The 17,458-nt window shown below is 36.0% G+C and overlaps 1 protein-coding gene across 1 annotated transcript in view; it reads right to left on the minus strand.

The window, feature by feature from the left end:
• The window catches only part of ANO3 (anoctamin 3), a 105,141-nt gene that overhangs the window by 42,854 nt on the left and 44,829 nt on the right, over positions 1-17,458 (minus strand). The window contains exons 8-13 of the mRNA XM_014953785.1: positions 16,945-16,989; positions 11,296-11,427; positions 9,824-9,930; positions 8,409-8,464; positions 6,251-6,372; positions 5,252-5,386 (exon numbers count right to left, since the gene is read on the minus strand). Of these exons, the coding sequence (XP_014809271.1) occupies positions 5,252-5,386; positions 6,251-6,372; positions 8,409-8,464; positions 9,824-9,930; positions 11,296-11,427; positions 16,945-16,989 (597 nt within the window). The remainder of the gene's footprint in view (positions 1-5,251; positions 5,387-6,250; positions 6,373-8,408; positions 8,465-9,823; positions 9,931-11,295; positions 11,428-16,944; positions 16,990-17,458) is intronic.

Below are 17,458 nucleotides of genomic sequence, written 5' to 3' on the forward strand. Positions count from 1 at the left end.
TTCTAGAAGTAGTATTTCAAGTCTTTGCGTTTTTATTTCCTACAGAGGAACTTACATACAGAGCTAATAAAAAAACCCTGCTTTAATATCTTAACTTTGGGGAAAAATATCTTCAAACCAAATTCTACTGCATAAAGATCCTAAGATTCAGGGAGATGAAGTCACTGCCTTCACTGGGACCATTCACATTCAAAATGTAGTACCTAATTAAGTATCTTGACAAAGGCAAAACAAAATTAACAGAAGTGCACAAATTAATTTTAAGGCAAATTTTAACTGCATTGAGTAAGCTTCCCAAAGAATCTCAGCAATCATGTTTCCCTATCCTTTACCAATGTTGACACGCGTGAAATGATCCTATGACACACCAGGAAAGCAGCAGTATAAACAAATGCCAAGAAATCTCTACTGATTTGTTTTAATAAACATTGCGCTTTCACTCTCCTCCTCATAAAAGCTCAATTTACAGTTCTACTACTGTGTGGAAGATTATGCTTATTTCCAAATTGACTACATCTATTAAATCCTATCTGACATAACAGTAAATAAGAATAAGATTCTGGTTGCCCAGATATGACTTTTAAAATCTTTGGTCATATTTCACACATCAGAATTATAATTCACTGAAACCCTACATCTTAACGTGGACCTGACAAAGAAACTGTCCTGAGTAACCCTTAAACCAGGACGAGCACAGCCAGTCATTCCAGAGTTGCAGAGTAACAGAATCTTACAGTGTGTCACATCAAAGAACTTTCTTGCTTGCATTTTCATGCAAATGATTAAGCCCAGGAAATCATATTCCAACAATATGTTACAATGGTTTGGCAATAATGCAAACTGTTGTCAAATATCAGGCCAAATTGTACTGTACTGTGAATTTAAGTTCAACATTATAAATGTTAGATTTTCTGTATTTTATAATCTTGAGTTAAAATCTTGGTTTGTTTTTAATAACATATGAAGTTTCACAAAATTATACTGACAGTGACAGGTCACATGCTTTAGCACTACTCTGCAAAGGCAATAACATTTGTTACACAAGTGTTTGTGACATGTGCTATGTTAACTGTTACCACAACTCAAATCTTCAGTATAACAAAGGAAAATAAGCTTCTTTCTACTGTCCTCACTTATATATCTGAAATCTGACTACAGCACAAGGTGCTAAGACACCTCAGGTTATGCTGTGTTCATGCCCAGCCTTTCTGTTTGACTGACAACAACAACAGTGCTAATTAATTACATGCATAAACCCATCAAGACCAAACTCTTTAAAAATATTAGATTTATTTTTATAAAGACTAATCAACATGTGACATCTAACGTGAGAATAAAGATAAATGGTAGATACAGCACATAATTTGTTGAAAGAAGAGAACCCAAATGAAGGGACTGCTATAGGACTACTTAAGCCCTTCCGTTTGACCACCACTTCACATTTCCCCCCAGTTTAGCTCAGGTAGGGCAAACGGATCAAATATAAAAAGTGCATGAAACAAGAAATATAAATTGATGCTAAGCTTTTTTTTTTCTCCATATCTGAGCCCTATGAATATAATCCAAATATTCTGGAAGCTACTATGGAGTTTCTTGAACAGAGATTTTCTGGGTTTTTCTCATTGTTACCTTCATCTCAAAACTGAATCCTGCAAGGGGACACTGTAATCTCAGTACCCCAGGGGACCTCAGTGCCGGCTCCTGGCAACCACACTATTACCAACCTTTATTCCAAAACCATGCAAGAAAAAAAGCATCCTCCTTTCCAACCGGCTTTCAGTAACACTGCATTTTGTGATAGAAAAGAAAAATGCCCCTAACTGTGTAGAATGGAGAAACTTCTGTTTCTAAACATGAGACATATATACACATTTGCTTATATAGTGTCTAGTTCCTGAAACGAGAGTATGCATGCTGGGGTTTTGTCTTCCATTCTTATTTCACCTCCCTCCTCCATGTACAATACATTTGAATCATTGAATGATTCCATCAGGGCAAAAATTATATTGTTTCCCTAAAACTGTAACTGAGGAAGGAGAGAGAGACCATGACAAGGGGCCAAAGGCAATGTGAGAGGGGCACCCGTCCTGGGAAAGAAGGAAGGGTACCACCAAAAGGGAGCGACGCACCATTTCCAACTTGCCCATGGCAGCTACAGATGAACTACATGGAGCATCTTTCCTTTACACAGGGGGCAGGGACTGACAACCCCGTACCTGGCAAAGGCTGACAGAGAGAGATATTTTTATATAATATTTTTATATGTAAATAAAAAGAGCCACCTGGTATCACGACAGGCCCCAAGCACGGAGCAGAGGCATTTATGACTTGTGCAAGTCAAAAACCAGATGATATTGTTTATAAGTGCAACATCATTCTGCATAACCCTCAAATTATTGCTGCACAAAATCTATAGCTGGCATGCCAAGCAACGTTTGGCTCTATGGCAATGTATGCTTGTGTATTTCCTCATTCTGTCTCTGCTTAAACTGTGCTGGACCTCAGTGGAAAAAGAAGAAAATGATGGTTTTCTGCCTGCAGCCACTAGAGGGGGGCTCACGGCAGCTCCCTGCGCCTGAGAGGTGACGGGATATCACTGAGGAAAGTGTGCTTCTGCACAAATAATTTCATCTGTTGCTAAGTCCAAATTTTGAGGTACACAAGGCAGATGAAATGGGTTTTTTTCTGACAGAATGTATCACATTGTAAATCAGAATTTCCTAACTCCCACTGATTCCTAACAACGGGCGTTAATAGGATGAAACCTGTTTCAAATAAAGTAGTATCATACCGAATGATATTGTATCTGGGGCAATGTGGCCATTATGACATTGCCATAATGGCCTGGCACTAGTTTTAAACTCCTCATTCCCACTGCGTTTTCTGTGTCTAGATTTTGTCAGAATAACATACCTGCCTGTTCCCTCCTGACAGCTGCTGAACATTGCATTTGCATACTGCGGTGGCTGCAGTGCTCAAACGCAAATGATATATTTAAAAACTCTTATGGATGTTTATCTAGCAGTTTTCTTTAAATGACTGCAGAAACACTAGATAAATAATCTCACAGTCCCAGAATATGGCAATTTAGGGAGGTGCAGTCTGTCTGCCTGCTAATGAATAACTCCTGTCTGCTCTAGATAGGAGATTTCTGTCTAACCCTCACTAGCCCCTTCCAGGCTCAAGTAAGCAAATATGGCAAGGAACAGCATCTGTTATCACTGGCCCTTAGAACTATTTAAGTACACAAGGTGATGCAGAAAACATCTACGTACATTTTATCAGACCAGTCACAATCAGCTTGAGCTAGATATCCTGTTCTTGAAGACACGTCTGACAGCAGGTCTTACTAACTTGGTCCTAGCAAGGCACTAACATGAAATACCGTGTCATGGCTAAGCAGAGGGACTGCATAGATTCACACCATCAAAGGCAGAGAGGATCTCCTGCTCAGAATGAACACATCCAGATTACAGATGCAGGGCTAGGACTTCTGGGTTAACCCACCCTCTGTCAGTATTTTGAAATGAACACTGGCTAATAATAGCTATAATAAATATATAAGTACTTCCCTTCCCTTTTAGGCATCTAGGTGTTGTATTGTGCATCACCTAACTTTCAGGCTCTTGCTTCTGGAATAGAGTCTGGAGCCCCTGATGGACACCCTGGTGCTCTCTGTAGCACAGCCTGACACTGAGGCACCTCAGGATGGGACCCAACACAACCAGCCTCCATCAGGAGCAACATCAAATCTGCATGTTCTGTCTGAAGCTACTCAACAGCAGTGAAAGGGAAAAACTTGGGACAGGAAAACATGAAAGCCAGCCTGCCTCTGCGTCCCTGCAACCTTCTGCAAGCAAGATGACTGTATATCTCTGTTAAAAGAACTAAGCAGGAGTTGCATCTCCAGATCATCTTGGGAGAAGTACGTGACATACACAAGCACATAATAGCTTACAGATTGAAAAAATTAAATTCTTAGAAATTATGTTCTTTTTCTTGGAGACTGTCAATGCCAAATCTTTCTCTTCCACAAGGAGTGCCTACAATATTGAGCTATACGCTGATAATAGTAGATTATGACCCTTTGTTCCCCCCCTTGTTGAAAATGTGCCATTGTACAAGTGAAGAATACAAGATTTCCAGTTCGAGAGTCTTGTGCTCCAGGAAAAGGCTGATCCTCTGCGTTACATCCATTTCATTTTACAGATGCTTATCATGCAAAACAATCCTAATACGGAGAATAATATCTTAAAGATAGCATTGTTTCCTGGCATTTATTCCATTTAATGCAGTTTGAAGTTGTAAAATCTCTCAGGAGTTTGCTGTACAAAAGGAAGCCTAAAAAAGCCTTAATTACAGCACTGCAGAATACAATAACTCACTGTGAAACAGAAGATAAAGACAATTCCAGACAGAAAATGTAAAATAGTCCTGCTCAATGCCCAAGAAACAACAATTCCTATGAAATGAGACTCCAAATATAATTACAGCCTAAGCATTCAAACTGCTTGAAGGAATAGTTGCAATTGTAAGAGCACTGATACTGTTGTGTCTGATGACATCTAATGGAAAAGTCTGTAATAAGGGTGCGTCCTGTGAAATGGTTCCTAAAAATACAGTCAGCACTTAAGTCGAGCACCCTCATCACTACTTCTAAATTGACATAAATTTCTCCCTGAGAAAATCACAGTGGGAAACTTGAAAACTAGGTTCACTTCATGTGGTTGTAATCTCCCTGAGGCTGGGTCTCCTAGCTGCAGTTCACACTGACATAGTTAAGAATTTTGTTAGACTCAACATTTACCACTATTAACACTGAGAAAAAATACAGGCATACAGAAAAGCAAGTTGAAGTTTAGCAATGGTACTACACTGTAGAAGTTATAGGCAAGATGAAGATAAAGAGGGAGTACATCTGACTTTTTTTTCACCCATTAGCCTTGACTAGAATGACATACATTGCAGTACCCGTGACATTAGAATTGGTATTTGCTGTTTTTCCTTAGATTCAGAATGGGAACTGCTGCAGATGCAGTGGTAAGAGCACTCACTGTGAATGGTATGCATCCGGCTTGATTCAACAGATACACAAAGTGGATATACTTGACTGAAGAACCCAGTGTTTTACTTGGTTATTTTCAAATGCTTACCATATCTATAAAGCATTTATAAGTATAATAATGATCTCAGTTTTACCAGACTGTTCTTCATTTTCAACAGGCTATTATGTTTTCAAATGGGATTTTACCTTACTTGGCTGGAATCCATCGTAAATAATCCATAAAGGAAAACAAAGAGCCCAACCAGGGCAGCAGGAATAAGCATTCCAGTATACCATCCCAACCAGGCAAAATACAGGCCAATTTTTTCACCAAAATATCGCCTACATGAAAAGGAAACACATACATTGTTTAAAGTTAAAATTTATGATGACCTCTATCTATCCTCACAGTAGTAAAATAATTTTAATGAGAAACTACCATTACAAGTTTATGGTAAAATTCTTGTCAGTTTGCCAAAAAGTTTCATTTCAGGCTAGCATAACATTCTAGTGGCACTAATTGCAGACTTACCAGAACATATATTTTATAAGGATATAACTGAAGTACCCTGTAATTTTCATGTCCTTGAAATGACTAAGTAGATGTACTTGTTTCAACATTATTAAATGTAGCACATTTTATTTGTACACACATTATATATACACACACAGCCCCCAAAAAATTCTGGAAAGGGATAAAGTAAGCTGGTATGAGCTAAGTATTCCATTATAAAAAAGCATTTATGATTGAAATATGTCTTATCACATTATTATCTATTATTAGACAAAACAATGGATTGAAAGCACAAGTTGAAGACTGAGCTTTAATTCTTAAAAATTTGGCTATCGGTTGCTAGAAGAGATGAAGTAGCAGAGATCAGAAAGACAGTCATGCGTGGTACTATTCGAACAAATTGTCCCATGGCACATGCTTAGCTCCACAGCCTTCAGTGGAACAAACTGGGCACAATGATCAGTTATGACTGTCATATCAGGAATAAAAACTGACAGAAAGGAAAAATAAATTATTGGCATTCAACATCAGAGATGAGGAAAGTATTTGAAATTAATAGCGCTGCAAAAAAGAACATCCAAAAGAAGCAACTTAGAGAATTCCAATCTTATCTGAATTTAGCAATATAGTTAATGCACTGTTACCAGGTAATTTGTATCACAGAAACAAGCTACTCTTCAAAGTACTAATACCTGATTAAATCGAGAGGTTGGTATTTGTACCACATTCCCCACCGTGCCCAACGCTCATATAAGAGGTGTCTGTGATTCTGAGCTCCATGTGTTTTGATGGGATGTCTGCTTTTGTGGCTTCCCTAAAAAATGCAAAGAAATAAAAATATACTACTAGGCACTATGGAAAAGACACACATTTCTTAGGTTTTTGATTATAATTTTAAACGAGGAGTTCACTGATGCTAATAAATAGTTCTTATATTATGTACCTCTCTAGGATGTGTCATCTGGAGCTAACACATGAGCCTGACAGAAGAGATTTGGTTACATATGCTTCTGAAATCACCACTTTCTCTAAGAATTAATTGTAGAGCCACACTGGTACAAGACTATACTCAACTCTTTATATGGCTTAAAGTACAGTATTTCTGTTCCACTAATATATGCTTATTTGTATGCTTCCACTGATTTCAATGCTTCAAATTTTTTTCAGATATGTTTGTATTATCTCTTCCTCTCCAATTCTGAAGCTGGAGATCTCCTTCAGTTGATTTTTTTTCCTGCCAAAAACTCCCACTACTCTGTTATGGTGAGGAAAATCTTTCATCAAATAACTCCAGATGACCCAAATAATTTCTTGGGAAGAACTCCCCAGAGCAGTACTTCAAAGTTAACAATCAGACAGATTCTTCATCCCTGTAGATCCAAGTCATTTAGCCATTTAGATTTTTATCATTTATTTGAAATCTTGAGCATTCCACACAATTGATAGAACGCTATTTACTTGTTGCAATCTGCTGACCCTCTGGTTTAAGAATGAGTTAAAAAACAAAGCTAAACATAGCAAAGAGTCCAATTCTACTCTTTTCTCATTACAGTCATCAAAGAAGCATACAAAAAAGCCAACACAGTGTGACCTTTGCAATGTCTAGGAACACCTCGGAGCAGAACATCAACTTATCCTCACAGTCAGCTGGGTGAATTACTACAATGCATAAAGCATTACCCAGTATTGCATGTTTTTAAATATTTTTTTTTTCCCCTGCTTCTTTCTGCACTGTTTATTCATAACAGAGTTCAAGCATTCCCACTGGGACTGAATTTTCACTCTCATTTACTCATGTGATCAAGGAAAAATAAAACTAAAAAAAAAGGATAATGTTCAACCACCAGCCCTTAGCACCAGTCATGCAGCAATTAAGGTAAGAGTGGCTTAAAAATATTACTTCATTAACCTTAACAGAAACAGTGGCTTATGCCATAACAAAGGAATATATACATAAAATGGATGTGACAGCTTGGTTTTGACAGCCAGAGAAAGCTTCACAGGTTTTTCTGGTAGTATGGCCAGCTTTTCCCTGAAGTCATGTGCAGCTGAAGCATTAACAACGATGTTCAATTATTTATCTAAAATACTCCTTCTCTATAATCCCAGTATTTAATTATTAATACCATATAAAAAAATTATTCTCAGCAATTTGTAAAGCACAGGTCAGTCCTTTGAAACACGAGACAAAGTCACAATATTCAGCCTGAGCAACCACAGAGTTCACAGCTGCAATTACCATACTACCGACAGCATTTAAAATGACTTAGGATGTGGGGCTTGCTTTTTTCTTTTCAATACACAAAGATTTTCTGAAAACCCTCTGAAATCAAATACAAGTTTTTCATTTACTTCTCGGGTTTACAGTCTTCAGTAGACTTTGACCTACTGAAGAAGATAACATCAAGTAGAAGTTATCCAGAACTAGTCACAAAAGACTAAATGGGAAATAATTAACCACTCTCCCTGTCATCAAGTACACATGGTGTTAGAAAACCAGAACATTTCATAGGTGACAGGCAAAAATAATTTAATGCAATGAATTTGGAAAAACTGACAATCTCATTAAGAACTTCACAGGCAATATCCAGTTCATAAAAATAAAAATAATAAATGTATAATATTCTGGCTTAGCAAGAAAATGCTCCAGGAAGTTATTATAATACATTATGTAAGAAGAATTTTAAAAGCCAATATTAAAGTAAGAGCTCTAAATAAAAAAGAGTCTCAACAGACTATGTAGTGAAATTAAAAGTTTGCAGGACAAAATTAAAAATAAAGTAGGATTTCAAAACATTAGTGCAAGCTTTAATCTAAATATAAATACAAATATAGAATTAACCAGGTTACCTCATGTGGTGGAAATGCTGCTTCATATGTTCCATTATTTAGTAGTCTATTAATACCTAAAAAGAAAAAAAAGCATTAGTTCTGGTATCAATTTTTTATACACACTTAATTTCAAGCAGTGCATATTTTCAAGTTACATTTGAGAATGTAACTTGATATTAGATGCTCAGGATGCTGCTGAACATGACAATAATCAATAATCCCACCAGCTGCTTGTGCAGGTCTTGCCAATCCCTTGAGATTTCTGGCTCTGCCAAACTACAGCAACTTCCTGAGGGCCAATGTCTGCAACTTTCCTCTCAGGCAGATCAAGTGTGAGAAGATCGTTACACTCATGTTGCATTCAACAGAGCATATGATACAGATTTCATGGGTGACCAGGTGATCTGACATGCACAGAGAGCAGTGTGGACAATCCTTCAGGCAGCAAAACCCCTGCAGGGTTAAGAGCTAACCTGGTGCTATTTTTAAATATAAGCCAGCTGAAGATGTTTGTATCAGAGAAGTGCTCTGCACCACACTGGCTACAGCATTTTGGATCAGTTCCTAGAGTCCTCCTACAAACAGATTTGTTGTACTATCAAAGCACGTTATAAAAAATAAATGATAAATAACTGTTAATAATGATAATAAAAAGATTCAGTAGCCTGCAAGACCATACTCATAGCAAACAGTTTCCCTGAGAAATAAGTACTTATGATGGATTTCAGATTTGTTCATTCAAATATACAAATTATGCTAAACTAATCTCATAATGAAATTTGCCACCATCAACTTGAAAGGCGCTTTATTTGATCTCTCATTTTCTATGGTTTTCTTCCTGCTGCTTTTCTTCAGAAACTCAAGCAGCAACTTTCTGTAATTTCTATGATCTTATTTCATTCTAAATTTAATTCCTGCAAAGAAAATAGGAAATCATAGGTACCTCCCCTGCCCACTGCAAATGAACGTGAACAGTTAGATTTCCTAAAAAATAATACTGTAATACCAGAGTTGATATGAACTGAATTTAGTCTTCAGGTCAACTGTCTCTGAGATGCATGGAGACCTTAAATAAGTTTTAGTGAAGCTCACACTAATTCTGCTGGACTGAAACTGGTGGGTAGTAGCAAAACTACTAGGACCGGTCCTAGAAAACACTCAACAGTTTTCTGAGGTGAATGGTATCTTTATTGTGACTCTTGATGACATAAAGCTATCATAATCGCTCCAATTTATTTTAAAGAATGTGTAAATAGGTGAAAAATATTGCCAATTTTCAGAGTTATTTAAGCAAATAATTGATGTGAGTGAATAAGCTGATTTCAAAGAATGGCAAAATTAATTGAGTTTACTCATAGGATACTTTGTCAGGCAAGTAAAGTTATAATTTTTTTTAATAGCTTGAAGTTAGGAAAAAACTACAGCATTCTCACCCATTTTGGATTTTCCATCTTCATACTTAGTTCTCTGTAGCATGTGATGCACAATTCTACTTCTTGTGGAATTGCTGAAGAAGCTGTCTTTGTTGTTTATCGTAAAACTATTAAAACAATGAACGGCTTTTAATATTCAAAACAATGCACAGGTGTTCAAACATAGCTGCTCAAGCATCTCCTTCTTACAGTGATTTATTGGATTTTATCCTCCTTGGTTACAGCACAAGGCATAAAATTTTTACATCCCTAGAGCATCTCCTCAGGTTCAATAAATTTAGCATCATCACAAATTATTGTTGGGAAAACAGAACAACTAAAACTAAATTCTAAAATATCCTAATATCTAGGTAATTTATGGTCTGGATATAATTAAAAAAAAATCTTCAGAAGCAGTGGTTGTTCTCAAATTCAAGTTACTTATGAGTTGGCAGATGTCTGTGACCTGGAACTACCAGAACTACTATTTAGGAAAAAAAATAAATAAATGAAAAAATTTCCATTCACTGGACACTTCAGGAGTAGTTCCACAACAACTTTTTCTTAGAGAATCCTAGGATGGAACCAAATAAAGCATCCTTTCCCAGATGGTTCTGGATTCCGGATGCCAGAAATCTGACATGCAAGCTTTTGCCTATTCAGCTGTGCCAAAAGTGACTTTATTAGCATTGATAATGTCAGCTGAGCTGGTTGAGAAATAACACCAAAACCAGGTGATTGATTCAATGCAATATACTCAATTACCAAAAAAAAGATTGAGATAATAATGCAATTAATCTGTCTTTCCAGGGAAAGTCACTCCACTAGCATATAGCTTCTTTACTGAGAAGAAAAAAGTCCTACTTAGGCTAATTTATACTTGTTCTTTAATTGAACATTTATCTCCTAAAGGAATCATCACAAAATACTTAAAAAATATAGATATACAGTCAGAATTATAAAATCTAACTTTTTTGATCCTGAAAAAAATTTATGGCACAGTTTCACCACATCATGATCAACATGCTGATTTCCACACACACAGTTTTTATTTGCTTATATATATTTAAACTTTCAGAGAAAATGCATTTTTAAAATGCAGATGATCTGGTAAGAAAGAAAAAAATCATCACTGGTTTTAGCTTGCCTCCAGCTTTTCCCAATTTCCACAGCTGTCTCAGGTTTTGCTAAGTAAAATATGCAATTAAGCAAAGCAAACTTGCACAAGTATTTGCATTCTGTAATGTAATGGAAAGAAAAACTTCTAGACCAGTCAAATTTCTGCCTATACGCCTAAGTGACCATCAAATAGCAAGTAACAGAGAGCCGATTTTGGCTTTAAGAGAAAACCCATAGAAAATATCAAATATGATACTGGGTATTTGCCAGTGACCATCTGTTAACGGCTCCCTCTATGGCACTTGTTTAGAAGAAGTGAGAAAATAAAAAATCCTTGCAGTCTCTGGTGCTGCCTTTCCAGTTCCAGCACTTACTGGTGTATGCGTGCGCGGCTAAAGGGTGCTGTGTAGCAATCTGTTTCTTCCAGATCAGGCAGGGCCTCCTTATCAAGCTTCATCGGATTTCTGGGCAACCAACTTTTCAGCTCTCTCATATTCCTCTGCAAACTGAGCCAATAAAAAAAAAAAAAAATCAGATTTACATACTCTCGCTTGTTATTTCTGTCTCCCCATGTTGCATATTTAGTGACATCATAATAGAAATGGAATGAAATTAAATGAAAGCAGGAAATTTCCATAGTATATAACTAAGAAAATAAGCATTTAAAGAGCAAAATTAACGGTATTTATTTGTGATCTATCTTGCATGTTTTACTTGAGCACAGCTCATCCTAAAATTAGTGGGGTTATGGTTTGAGATGGGGACTGCAGTATTGAGTCTAGGGAAAATAATTTTCCATCTGGGAGAACTGTGAATGCTCATACCTTTCTCAAGAACGTATCTAATTACCTTCTCTAGCCCTACTGGATAAGGCAAGGGTAACTCCTCCTCCCTCCCTCCCTTGCCTGGCAACCTGGACACTAAAATTCATAAAATTTTAAAGTAAATAAGAGATTGCTTAAGATCAAATTTTTATGGTTTTCCGATTTGAATAAAGTCTTCCCCTGTAAAATTTTCCTCAAAATTCATGGGCTGATATTGCCTTACAAAACAGTATACCTAAACATCAAATAAAGTAAATATGTTATACAGATATGGTTATACAGTATTTAGACAAAAACAACCAAACTAGGTATGGTTTCCTGCTGTTTCCTAAAATTTGACATTATAAACCACAAATAGAACACAATTTTTGTATGCCCAGTTAGATCATATACTGATAACATACAGGGCTTTCTGCTACTGGCAACTTGCCTAAATGGTGTCTCAGAACCTGGTTTATAGAGGAGTAAATCCAGTGAAGCGCAATTAATTTTTAAGCAAATGCCAGAAGTTATCTCTTTATCACTTTAATTTTGCACTCCTCGCTGACCTATGTTTTTCATATTCATATTCAACTGCAATGAAATACGGGTATTTAAAGAGCAGGTCTCATACTAAATGAGTGCTATATTATGACTCTATCAGAATGTCAGAATCCAGAAAAAGTCTAAATTTTAGAACACATTCCGTAAATAATTTTGTTTTGGTGGGATTTGGGCCTTACTAAATGAAAAGTGTAAAGCTAAGTATCAGATTATTTTTACCTGAGGTGAGTACTTAATTGCTCATGCTAAGCAGAGGCACAGATACCCATTTCCTAATTAAGACTAATAAGTGATGACATGGTAAGTTGCTCTCAGGGAGCAAAGCGACTTTTGTAAAAATGTACCTCTTCTTACCAGCATCAGCAAAAAAAAGTTCTACCCCTATTTGACACAGTGTCAGACAGAAATCTAAGCTGAACGTGGGATCAGAATTTTACATTTACATTTATCAAAATTTTCTTCTTGCTCTATACTGCCAAGTGTCAGACAGAAATCTAAGCTGAATGTGGGATCAGAATTTTACATTTACATTTAAAATTCTCAAAATTTTCTTCTTGCTCTATACTGCCAAAGTATTAATAATTGGTGCACACTCTACTGCACTTGAGGGACACCACTGTATTTGACATGAAGCATTATGAGTCAAAGAACTTCACTATGTTCATAAAGTTGAAACACAGAATACAGTTCCCAGACAGGTGCATCCCTTAAGTGTTTCCTTTACTCAAATGATACCTTACCATGTGAGTTGATTATTTTTATTGGTTCCACTGGAATTTCTCTCAGCACTAAGTTATACACAGTGTATATAAGTACGGTTTTCTCTTTATTTTCTTAATCTTTTTTCTGTTGTACACATGCTGGTTTTGTTTTTATTTGAGTCAAAACCCAGGCTCTCCTTTAATGAGGAAAATTTACAGATGTATCAGTAAGAACAGAAAAAAAAGATGCATCTGATTTCCAATTTTTTATTATTAAATTCTTTTAAAATTGGTTACGTGAAAAGTCTTGATCATTTTCTCCCTCCAAAAATCTAAAAAGCTAGTAAATAATTATCTTAGAGAAATTAGCTCGTTTAAAATTCATGTCTGCTTCCTTTAAGATATAAAGTAATAAAGAACATTATTGGAATAAGTTCAAAATTATATCCACATTACATCTGCAATTTCTCTTCTGAAGAAAAAAGGCTTCTTATCTAAGGTGTGATTGCTTTTTCATTGCATCACTTATGGTTGATCACTCCGTAACATAGTGTCTTCAGAAAACATAGAATATTTCGGCTGGAAAGTACATCCCTCACCATGTACAAAAATAATCCAGCAAGAGAAACCTCTTTTCTTGGCTTACATTATTTTACAGTTGAAGAAGAAACTTGAAGAAGTTTCATGGAGCTTTCATTCAAAGAGATAACAAATTTAAGACAATTTTTGAAATTTCATGGAGCTTTTATTCAAAGAGATAACAAATTTAAGACAATTTTTTTCCTAAATCATAGGACTAAGTATTAGCATTTTTACCCAAAGAGGCTTTCTAGGTCAAAAGTAGCAGTTTAAACAGATTCCTGACTTAATCTATTCAATGTAGTCTATTTAATAAGAGTAAATGCAGACAGAGCTGGTCTGGTAAAGTCTCTCCTGAAGCCAGGAGTTCACGCAATGAGATCAGAAACCTCTCAGTGGAACAGTGCTGCGAAGATAGGGGTTGCTACTTCAGGTACGCTCTCATTGAAACCACTCCAGCTGGCAATACTGCAGCTTTATGCAGCTTGGCCTATGGGATAAAACTCTGAAACACAGATATATATTATTCTTAGCTATAAAATTTAATATTTTATGAAGATGCCTGTAATTTCAGCTTTGCTCAACTTCCACGCTCAACCGTACTGTTCTATTTGGTTGGTCTCTTTTGCAGTTGAAAAATCCTCGCAGACTACATTTCCTCAGCAGACTGCAATGCACAGAAACACAGTATAGGTGAGTATGGAATTACCTGATCAGACTTGTGGAATGAGATACCAGAATTAAATAACTGCCACTGATCATGTCAGGTATTTTGGACAGCAATCACCACCTGGTAGTTTGCTTGGTGTTTGCACCTCTCAAGACTGACCAGAATTGTCAATCACATGCCACCAATACATGGGTGTGGTACGTTCCTATGTTTTGTAATGGGAAACATGTTATTGTTGATAGAATCAACATACGGACACAATCATCACTAAAAAAGGGAAAAAAATGATACTGTATTTGTTCAACAGAATAATACTAACAATTTCACTGCAGTGGACTGAAATCCAAAAGGTTTTAAAAGTCCTTTTTCAAAAGTCCAAAAGCAAACCTACTGCAGTTCGGTTGCTAAACAAAGTCATTTTGGGTTCTCTATCCTTAAAAGTATAAATTTATTTAAATATTTTAGCAGGTAGAGTGAAGCTGCATACTAAGGTAACTATCTTTTAATTTTCTTTTCCTTAATGTCATTCTTAACTATCATGAAATTGGTGTGCCTGATATGGCGGATACAAGACTGATTCATTTGATTATTCAGTCTTAAAACTGAGAGTTCAGACAATTTTTGATACCTACATTATTTGTTTGCATATCCCACTTCTACAACTTCCTTTCCTTTGAAAAGACTTGTTGAAGGCTTTCCAAATATTGCTTTTAAGGAGTATGATAAAATTACTTCTACAGTGTGGCCCTATGGATAGAATTCAAGCTTAAGGATTAAGTACAACATTAAGGGTTGGTTTTTTAGGGTATGTAAATAGAGAAATAGAGAGATGCCACATAGATATCACATACAAGAAAGAGAGTATACCAGTAAGCATTAAATTTATCTTATGTCCTTTCATTCATACCCCTAATAATCTTTTGCAGACTTTTTAAAGGACTTTTATCGATATATACATCTACCATATAACCATGGCATTCAGAGAAGCGTGCATGTCACAGCAAGGTCTAATATACTAATGTTACCTCATTATCTTGAATTATAGAAATTCTATAGCCTTAAAATTTTACCTTTGATATACAAGGGTTTCAATATAGTAGTCATTATAGTTCTTGTAAACTCTGCTTAATAACTTAGAAATGTTAATGAGACATTTGAAAATTACAGAGAAGCAGTTAAGTTTGAGAAGTTGTAAGATGCAAAGAACAATGACAGCAGTAGAAGTTAAAGTGATGTGTGTCAGCAATTTTATTTTCATTTTTAGATGTAGCTTCTTTTTTTCTTTCTTTTTTTTTTTTCCCCACGCTATTGCTTTGTGCACTGGATTATATAAAGTGCCAGAAAAAATATGCAGAAAGATTCATCCTCAAATTCTCACATAGTAAATCACAGGTAAAAACATTTGTTTCAAATGAAAAAATCAATCTGGCATGAAGAGTGTTTATTACTTGGTTCACAGGTACTGTGCAACTTCAGTTGCATGTTTCAGACATCTGTCCATCTAAATAAGGAAAATAAATGTATTTAATATCTAAGACTCACCAGATGGATTATAGATGAAATGAGATAATTTTGCAGTAAAGCTTGTTGATTTTGCCTTTGCATTACAAAGTACACCACTTACATTTTTCATAATGCACACTAAAATGGAATAAGCATGGGAATGACTGGGAAGAGGGAAAAACGCAGTTGTAAATTTATGTTATAGAATGTTTTATTTCAATATATTTTATCTGCTTATGTGTTTAAAGTTTTCTCACTTTACTGTTCAACACTGCATTGTCTATTTTTGTTAGCTATCTTCTTGCAAACTGATATCATGAGACTACTTAAATTGTTCCCGAGAAATAATAAGAGCTCTTCATCATCTAAAGTAACAACCGGAGAATCTAAATCAAATGTAATCTCATCTCAAGATCCATCTTGAGAAAACCCATGATAGAAAAAAATTTCAGGAGATTTCCCTCATGTAAAAATTTTCATATCTTTTCCGTAGGTAATTAGGATTTACAAGACATCATCATGTCTCACTAGAGCAACAGGGAATGCTTACAGCTCCCAGTGTCCCCTGTTCTCATTCCCCAGCTCCCCCAGGCTCCTTTCACCAGCTGCTGTGGCCTCTTGAACCCTTCTCCTGGCTGACAGAGGCAGCAGCAGCCACTGCAGCTGAGGTTCGAGTGTGTCTGCCTCCCAGAGAATTAAACAGCTTTCACTGCAGCGTACAAGTTACTCTGTCAGCTCTCACACCAAAATTCAAAACAGCCTTCTGTCTGTGGCACTGATTTAGCTCTGATCACTGGGACACACAGGAGCAAAGTTACGTTTGCCTGTCTAAGGATATAGCTGCCTACCAGCATCTGAGACATACACTCAAAAGTATTTCTCATGCTAAAGAAATATGTCTTGGTAACAGCACACATAACTGTAGAAGTAGTTCCAGTATTAAATCTTTGCTGCCAGAATAAGGCCATTTCTTTTTTTCCTGGCATAAACATTTTTGCATTTCTAAAATGAGAACTGGCAAAGCTCTAAAGTACTGCATCTTGGCACAGATGAATATTTTAACACTTTGAGCTAGCATATTTTGGGTTTTCAGGAAAATAATCTAATTTTCCAAGTTTCCTCGATAAATTTACAACTGCGAATGGATTTTCTTTAGCAGGGTGAGTATCTGACAAAATTAGAAGCTACACATCACCCACCAACCTGCCCATGGTTTTGCTCCTCCAGTCAGTGTAATAACATTTTTTCCTGAAAGAACAGCAAAAATCAGCTGAGAATAATCAAGTAGGAGACAGCTGAAAAGAACATATACATTATAAAAGAACAGACATTTTAAAACATGCATTTTTACAGGCAGAAAGGTGAAAAACACTTAAAAAAGGCAACTGAAATACAGTAAGTCATTAAAATGCTCTAATTTCACATACTTTGGAGTTTGAAATTTGTTCCTGAGTCAAAATTAAGTTTCAGATTTGTAGCTAATTATAATAATAGCTAATCAATAATTGAATCATAAGACACCCATCAGACAGGGTTCAATGGTGTCGCACTAGTATTCATTTCATATGATCTTTCTTACCTTTTATTTCATAAAACTCATTTTAGAAGAATCACCAGGGCTTCCGTGATATTAAATGCTTTATGCACTCTGTGCATTAAATACTATAAGCGCTTAATGCCATTAGATCCTATCTTCGTTCTCTGAAGTGGTACACCA

The sequence above is a fragment of the Calidris pugnax genome, unplaced genomic scaffold (assembly GCF_001431845.1).
Source record: "Calidris pugnax isolate Ruff unplaced genomic scaffold, ASM143184v1 scaffold268, whole genome shotgun sequence".
Lineage (NCBI taxonomy): Eukaryota > Metazoa > Chordata > Aves > Charadriiformes > Scolopacidae > Calidris > Calidris pugnax.